We start from the raw sequence: 7,854 nt of genomic DNA, 5'->3' as shown, positions 1-7,854 counted from the left end.
AATAGTACAAGTGATCAGATATGGCAGAAATGATAAGGTGGTATAAAAATGGTGTAAGTTTGGGAAGTTCCTCTGGTAAGTGTAGATGTTTTTCCTCTTTCTAAAGATCCTATAGACTCATTATGTAAAATTTGGGAAATACAGAAAAGTAGAAAGAGAAGAAAGAGGACATCCCTAATCTTATTATCCAACCATGAACCCTGTTAATACCTCTCCCTCACTACAAGTTCTCCTGCAAAATCCTAGTTAGTGGAGATCCATTTCTGTTTATCATTTTGGAAAATTGGAATAGTCCTGATTTAAGATATTTTTAGTGTCCAAATTATAAAATCAAAAAATATCAATAGAGAATCTAGGGTCAGAGGTCCACTGGCACCGTTTTATAAGCAACTGCTAAGTAAGCACACAGAGGTGAGCCCAAACCAAGAGAGGCTACTGCAGATCAAGGATCATAATAACTGATACTCTTTGCAAAATGCATTGTGTATGCAAAGCTCTACACCAATAATGTTGGTTGAATATACCAGCTATATGTATGCTGATTTGTATAATTGTCTCTCCTGTAGGGTTTTTGGAGTCTCTGGATGACTTTTACATTCTTAGCAGTGGTTTGATATTGCTACAGACCACAAACAGCGTGTATAATAAAACCCTACTAAAGCTTGTGGTACCCCAGTCTCTCCTCGCATGGCAAAGAGTTCGTGTAGCCAATATGATGGCAAATGATGGAAGGCAGTGGGCAGAGATCTTTTCAAACTACAACTCTGGTAAGTGGCCCGGCAGGATAGCTCTTAGGCAGGTACGTATGTTTAGGTTTCGAGTTAACCAGTAGATCCATACCCATACCCTACTTCATGTCTCCCAATATTTCAGGCACCTATAACAATCAGTACATGGTCCTGGACCTGAAGAAGGTAAAGCCGAAGTATAGCCTTGACGCAGGCACTCTCTACATTGTGGAGCAAATTCCTACATATGTAGAATATTCTGACCAAACTGAGGTTCTACGGAGAGGTACTGTCTTTATGCTAGAAGTCTGGAAGTCTGATGAGTCTGTGAGTGTGTATGCGTATGTGGTGGGGAATGTGTGGTACGGGGCTATATGATGGGGTGCGGGGGGTGTTGAATGGTGGGGAAGAAAGGATGAGAAAGCCATTGCTAGCTACACTGGGAAAGAATTCCCAGCTTCAGCACAACATGTAAAATCGGCACCGCAAACTCTTATAGGACATTGTATAGCTGGGGACAAATCCAGGCATTTATAGTCTTAGGACTTCTCATAGCTCTAATATTACCTTCGCTCCTGGGTAGTCCGGGGTAAAGCTTTTAGTCAAATTCAGCAAATATTTACAGAAGTGCTTCCTTGGCCCAGGGACTGGAAAAGCATGGCTGCAGGTACAAAATCTCCGACCTTGAGAAGCAGTCTAGTGAGGAAGGGAGGCACATAAACAGCCGTTAGAACCCAGAAAGGGAAGAGCCGTCATAACGTCCACGGCACCAAGCCCAGGGGGAGTTGTGGTCAGTGGGAGGATCAGAGAAGGCGGGTCTGGAGGGCAAGACGAGAGCCCCAACATTTGAAGCACCACCTTGATTTGAATCTCTGCTCCTCAAAATCTCGGGCAAATGATCCACTCTCTCCAAGCCTCACTTTCTCCATCTGTAAAACACAACAGTAGCAGTACAAGGTCCACAATCACTTATCAGTAATTTTGAAATCTCAAAAAAAATTTTTATTGTTCTTTCCTAGCAAACTTAGTAGTTTGACCTCCTTTTGGTAGCAAAAACTACCCGTTTGGTAGTTCGGTAGACTTGAACTATTTAGTCTTTATTTCCTCTCCTCCAGGGAGACTATACCTTAGGCTACAGAAATTTCAGTGCCTTTGATTATGAAGTGTTGCCCACAGAGAATGCAATGTCATATGTGATATGCACACCCCATTGCTGTTCTAAAATCTGCAAAACCCTGAGTACTGAATTATCTGGCCTCCAAGAGATTTTGGATGTGGGAGTGTGGACCTTTGTAATTTCACAAAGTTGTTATGGGAGTGAATTGGGATAATTCTTGTAAATTCTTGAGCACATTGCTGACACAAAGCAAGCACTCTTGTCTTGCATCGATCATAGTGTTTGGCACACACAACATATGTGCATGTTTCTTGAATAAATGAGAGTGAAGATGATGTCTGAGTGATGGCTAAAGGTCACAAAAGAGCTCAGCAATTTGACAAGGGGACAAGGTCAAACAAATGGAGGCATGAAAACTGATGTGATTGAGAGACTGTTAGCTCGAGATAGCTAGTGGAAGGGCTATGTAGTGGAAGGTGGTGGTGCTTTTCTATCCTGCTAAGCAGTTTAGAAAATGGAAGTTTTTGAAAAGGGAGAAAAGACTGGAAGTCAGAGAGAAGGCAGGAGACTAATTAGGAAGCTATTGCAATAGATCAGCTGATAGATGAGCAGGAACAGAACCAAGGGAAGATACGGACCCCGGGAATCAGGGCCTGGTCCTCAGGCTCCCAGGTTCCCAGAGACTTTATAATGACACCAACCAAATGCTCATAATATGCAGAAAACAGTTAGTGAAGGTGGTGACTTCAGCTGCCCAGCAGATCAGAGATCACCAAGTCAACAGAGAAGTCAAATCATTGACAGTCACTTAGTTAGGATGGCAGTTCAAAACTGAGAAGTCAGCTGTCTGATCTTGAAGCCTGGCCCATCCAGCTTGTAAGAGCCCGACAAAATTAGCAGCCTCAAGAGGGAGATGTGTACTAAAGGGGACAGGTTATTCAAGGCCTTTTCTTCTTTGGACTGCCGCTGATTATGGAATGGCAGTCCAGTTCTTTGTGATCTTGTTCCTAGATCCCATGAAGAAATCTACCCTGAGACTAAAAAAAAAAAAAATCTAATGCTCATCTGTCTGTAGTTATTTTGCCGGAGGTGGGAAGAACAGAGAGTTAAATTCATTGTCTACTATATACTAGGCACTCTTTCGGGCCTTTTACTTATGTTCTCTTGTTTGATCTTCATTAAGATACTTCCGGATAAGTAGCATTGTTACCATTTTACTGTAAGGAAAGAAAGGCTCAGAAAGTGATTTGCCCAAATACTTATGTGATGTCACATAGCCATTATAATAAAAGACAGAAAGTTCCACAAACCTCTTAGAATTTGGAAGCAGCTGTGCTATATTGCTGGAAGCCCTTGGTCAGAAGGGAGGCACTGAACATCTCTGAACCTCTGTTTCTTTCTTTATAAGGAGGGATGGTAATGCTTATAATACATAATTAGGTTGTTGTGAGATTATACAAGATACTCTAAATGTTTTTGTAAATCATGAAGCTTTATGAAAATGTGATGTGTAAAGCAGCCATTTTGATTATTCATTTCAACTGCGTTCATATAAAGAGAAGTATAATAATTATAATAGTTAATATTCATCTAATGCTTACCAAGCATAATGATTACCAAGGGGATCCTATAAAACAGTCAAAAGGGAGAAAGGCAGACAAAGGCCAAGACAATATGGGGGATGGGAAATAAACGCTGAATGGTGGAAGAGTCCCTGCGTTGACTAACTGTCCTATAAACAATAGCCCAGGCCACTGGAATCTGGGCTGTTCCTGAAATATTGATTGTACTAGAGCTGTGTCACATGTCTGACACTTAGTGACGAATGTGCTCTATGGCCTTGGCACATTATGAAGCTTGGGGTGAAACTAAGCCTTAAGGAACGCTTACAAAAAGAAGTTAAAGCCTGCTGGAACCTTAAAGATCATCTCCAGTCTTTTCAAATTATGGATTCTTCCTTCTCCTTTCCCTGTTAAAAGGAGAAAATAAGTGAGGTTAACTGCCTAAGACCTGGTGATTTAGCCCTGAGCCTAGGTTTTCTGAACTCTAGGTACTATATTCTTCCACTGTCCCATGATTAGCACCTGGCCTATTCCCTGTTAGGGCCACACTGTGAAACTATCTCGACATTTCAGGAACCAGGTTCACTTAAACCAGCTCCCCAGACTGCTCTGTGTTACACTTCATTTTGTTATCCAGATCATAAGGTTATTTTCTGGTTAATAGATTGCTTTAAGAATTTTGGGTGAAGGGACGCCTGGGTGGCTCAGTCCAAAAGCGCCTGCCTTTGGCTCAGATCATAATCCCAGGGTCCTGGGATGGGGCCCCGCGTCGGGCTCCTTGCTCAGTGGGGAGCCTACTTCTCCCTCTGCCCCCAGTGCTCCCCCTGCTTGTACTCTCTCTCACTGACAAATAAATAAATAAAATATTTTAAAAAAATAAGAAAGAATTTTGGGTGAAAACCAAAGAATTCTGATGCTCTTCTTTCCCTAATGGAATCATCTAGAGGTATACTGATTCTGTACGTTTAAAAGGATCAGTTTGAAGGCCAGTGTTCACATTCAAAGCTTTATTTTCTTTATAATATCATTTTGCAATCACACACCTGTGCCGATTTTCAAAAGAAACTATCATTAATAACATTTCTTTTGTTCCATCTCTCTTTTGTCTCCCTGTCAATCTCACCCTTCCTTCCTTCCATCCCAAATCAGGATATTGGCCCTCCTACAACATTCCTTTCCATGAAAAAATCTACAGCTGGAGTGGCTATCCAATGCTAGTTCAGAAGCTGGGTTTGGAGTACTCCTATGATATGGCTTCACGAGCCAAAATCTTCCGGCGTGACCAAGGGGACGTGACTGATATGGCATCCATGAAATATATCATGCGATACAACAGTACGTAGCACATTTCTCAAGAATCATTCCTCAAAACTCCCTTTCTTCCGCATGAATAAAGAATCCGTGTATGTTTTCCCACTTTAAGAATCCATCTCAGCAGTAGAAGGAATTATAAGAAGTTTTTAGTATTCAATCAATACTATACATATTTTATACTCGAAAGATAGAATTTTGTCTTCTTTTATAAAATGCCATGGAAGAAGATTCTACAGATTTTTTTCACTGAAAAAAAGAATATATAAAACACAGAGGCAATAACCCATACAGAGTACTTTTTTTTTTACCACTTCCCCTCAACCCTAACACAGGTTTTCTTCCAAGGACAGAAGCAGCTAATAAAACAAAAATTATTCATAAATACTTTGTTTTTGATGAACAGTATCAAATTTGTATTTATTTTGTAGAAAAATAGTGATGCACATTTATCCTTTATTCTCTCTCCCATCCACTCTTCACTGTGCAAGTTTCTTGAGAGCGGCTGGGTGAATGAGGCCACTGGGGTGGACTCTTGATTATCTAGACTTGAACAGGTCCAAAGGCTTCCTGTGGGCAGGTGTATCCCAGAACAACCAGTACTCACCCTCTTCCCCATCACTGTTTCCTCCTAGATTATAGGAAGGATCCTTACACTAAGGGCGATCCCTGCAATACCATCTGCTGCCGTGAAGACCTGAACTCACTTAGCCCAAGTCCTGGAGGTTGCTATGACACAAAGGTAACATGCGAATTGGCTTTTGAATTTAATTTTTACCTGCACCTAGGCCTATCCAAAGGCAAAGCTGCAGAGATTTTTGTGGCATAAAACACAATATTGTCTCTGACCATAAATTCAATTCAGGAATCAGCTTTTGCAGATTCTGGTGGTAGGTCTCATTGCCTAACTTTAATGCCCTGCCCTGCCACTTAATAGAAAATTCCATAATCTTGGAATATTTGTTTCCTTATCTGTAAGATGGACATAACAGTACTTGCCTTATAGGATTGTTGTGAAGAATATTTAGTACCGATGTTGTGTTATTTGTAAATGGACACGATGATGATGATGATGATGATGTTGATGTCTTAAGTTTTACCAGACTAGCCCAAAGTCCAAAGAACCTATTATTGGAAGCAGTGTGATTTCACATTAAACAGGAACTGAATTTAGCTGAAGGAACAGGTTTATTGGACAAGCACTGAAGGTTTTTCACCATGTTAGAATTATTAAGTGCTGTAATGCGTCTCCTAATATAGGTAATAAATAAGCATTACTTATTTGCAGTGGTGGGCTGAAGCCAGCTCATAAGGGCTTGTGAGAACCAATTGTTAAAATCCGTTGACATCATGTGGATAGCTTGAAATCAGCCATGGAGGAGTATTTACACCATGCAAATCAGCAAACACTACAAATCAGGGTCTTTTTTTCCTCTCAAGAGAGGTGGTCATTAAAAACTTTCCTGCACACTACTGGATTTGGGGTGTCCGAGGGTATGAGTTAGCCATGTGGTTGGTGGAAAAGAATATTCTACCACGTCCTTTTGCACTCCTGGTTTGGGCTTGTCTTTTTGTTTGCACTTTCAGTCCTAAATTCTGGGAGAAATCTGTTAGAAGTGGAGTTAACTGTTAAGAATGCTGATCCCCCTACACATAATTTTTTCTATCAGCCTAATGCCTAAACAGAAGATGCTTTAGAATAGTCTAGTTCCTACTCAAGCTACTTTTTAGCCATATGATGATACCAAAGCTCTAGCTTTAATGAGACCCAATGTGTTGTGTAAAGTAAAATTCAGTGGGTGTAGAAAGCCTGACACGCATGAAACCCCAGTGAGTGCTTATTTCTTGTTAATGGTATTTGCAAACATTCAGTAGAGCGTGCAAGAAGTGTTCTAGCCATTCCCAGATACACAGAGAATGACTGCCGCCTTACCGGAGAGAACCCAAGCCGACCTTCGACCTGCCAAGTTTTACTTTCTTCTGGAGAGAGGAGTCTGCCAATTTTTCATCAAAAGAGTTTCTGTTGAAGGATATACTTACTATCATTTTCCTTGAGCCATTTTGAATATGTGGAAAATCAGAAGCTATGAGACATCTTTTTCCTGAGGTTAAGATTTGCTGCTACCCAGTGGTTAGATGCTTTTGAGAACCCATGGACCTCGTTTTTGGATGTTGAGTTCCTTCTACTTTAAAACTCTTATTACCGCCCTGATTAGTAACAACTTTTGCTGAAGAATATATTCTAGGCACTGCTCCAAGCATTTGCTCTCATTAATCCCCATGACAACTCTTCTATGAAGTATGGTTATTAAAACCCTTTCACAAATGAGAAAACGGAGTCCTATAGGGGTTATTTTTAAACAAGTTTTGGAGCTAGAATTCTGAATATGAGCATTCTGACTCCAGATCTCACACTTTTGGCTATGTTAATGCACTTCTACTCAATTCACATCTGAATACCAAATGGTTATGGAAGAGCATGTTGTGGAAGCTTGCGATATTTTATTTTAAAAGGGGGCTAATATTGTGACTTTGGAGAAAGAGCAGGACAAAAAAAAAAAAAAGGAAAAACAAGAATCTAGTTTTTTCCGAACGCTTTTCTAAAATGTCCCTCTCCTCTCGCTTTCCAGGTGGCAGATATCTACCTCGCGTCAGCGTATACAGCGTATGCCATTAGCGGTCCCACAGTACAAGGTGGCCTCCCTGTTTTTCACTGGAACCGTTTCAACAAAACTCTCCACAAGGGCATGCCAGAGACCTATGACTTTGATTTTATTACCATGAAACCAGTTTTGAAACGTGACATAAAATGAAGGAGGGAGCTGAGGGAATAGAAGGGAATAGAAGGTTGCAAATAAGATTCCAAAGGCACTATTTTAGCTATGCTTTTCCATTCAGAATTAGTCTTAATAAAATATATTAAATTCAGTGTGTCACTTTTTTTTTTTTAAAGATTTTATTTATTTATTTGACAGAGAGAGACACAGCGAGAGAGGAACACAAGCAGGGGGAGTGAAAGAGGGAGAAGCAGGCTTCCCGCCGAGCAGGGAGCCCGATGCGGGGCTCGATCCCAGGACGCTGGGATCATGACCTGAGCCGAAGGCAGGCGCTTAACGACTGAGCCACCCAGGCACCC

At 41.0% G+C, this 7,854-nt stretch overlaps 1 protein-coding gene across 1 annotated transcript; it reads left to right on the top strand.

The window, feature by feature from the left end:
* The first annotated feature begins 361 nt into the window (after positions 1-361).
* Positions 362-7,646, top strand: PLBD1 (phospholipase B domain containing 1). Its single transcript, XM_081821269.1, has 5 exons — positions 362-767; positions 874-1,014; positions 4,557-4,742; positions 5,354-5,460; positions 7,349-7,646. Exons 1-5 carry the CDS (start codon positions 536-538, stop codon positions 7,529-7,531), a joined length of 849 nt encoding a protein of 282 aa, XP_081677395.1. The 5' UTR covers positions 362-535; the 3' UTR covers positions 7,532-7,646.
* The last annotated feature ends 208 nt before the right edge of the window (positions 7,647-7,854 follow it).

Source organism: Leptonychotes weddellii, chromosome 5, assembly GCF_054177405.1.
Source record: "Leptonychotes weddellii isolate Sample4059 chromosome 5, ASM5417740v2, whole genome shotgun sequence".
NCBI classification, from domain to species: domain Eukaryota; kingdom Metazoa; phylum Chordata; class Mammalia; order Carnivora; family Phocidae; genus Leptonychotes; species Leptonychotes weddellii.
This window is presented reverse-complemented; position numbering and strand designations above follow the sequence as displayed.

What these genes read in the sequence shown, in the direction of transcription:
- PLBD1 (XM_081821269.1), top strand. Translation starts at nt 536, where the DNA reads ATGCTGATTTGTATAATTGTCTCTCCTGTAGGGTTTTTGGAGTCTCTG. An exon ending in CTTTTCAAACTACAACTCTG is followed by an intron (nt 768 to 873) that starts GTAAGTGGCCCG and finishes CCAATATTTCAG; the next exon opens with GCACCTATAACAATCAGTAC. An exon ending in AACTGAGGTTCTACGGAGAG is followed by an intron (nt 1,015 to 4,556) that starts GTACTGTCTTTA and finishes ATCCCAAATCAG; the next exon opens with GATATTGGCCCTCCTACAAC.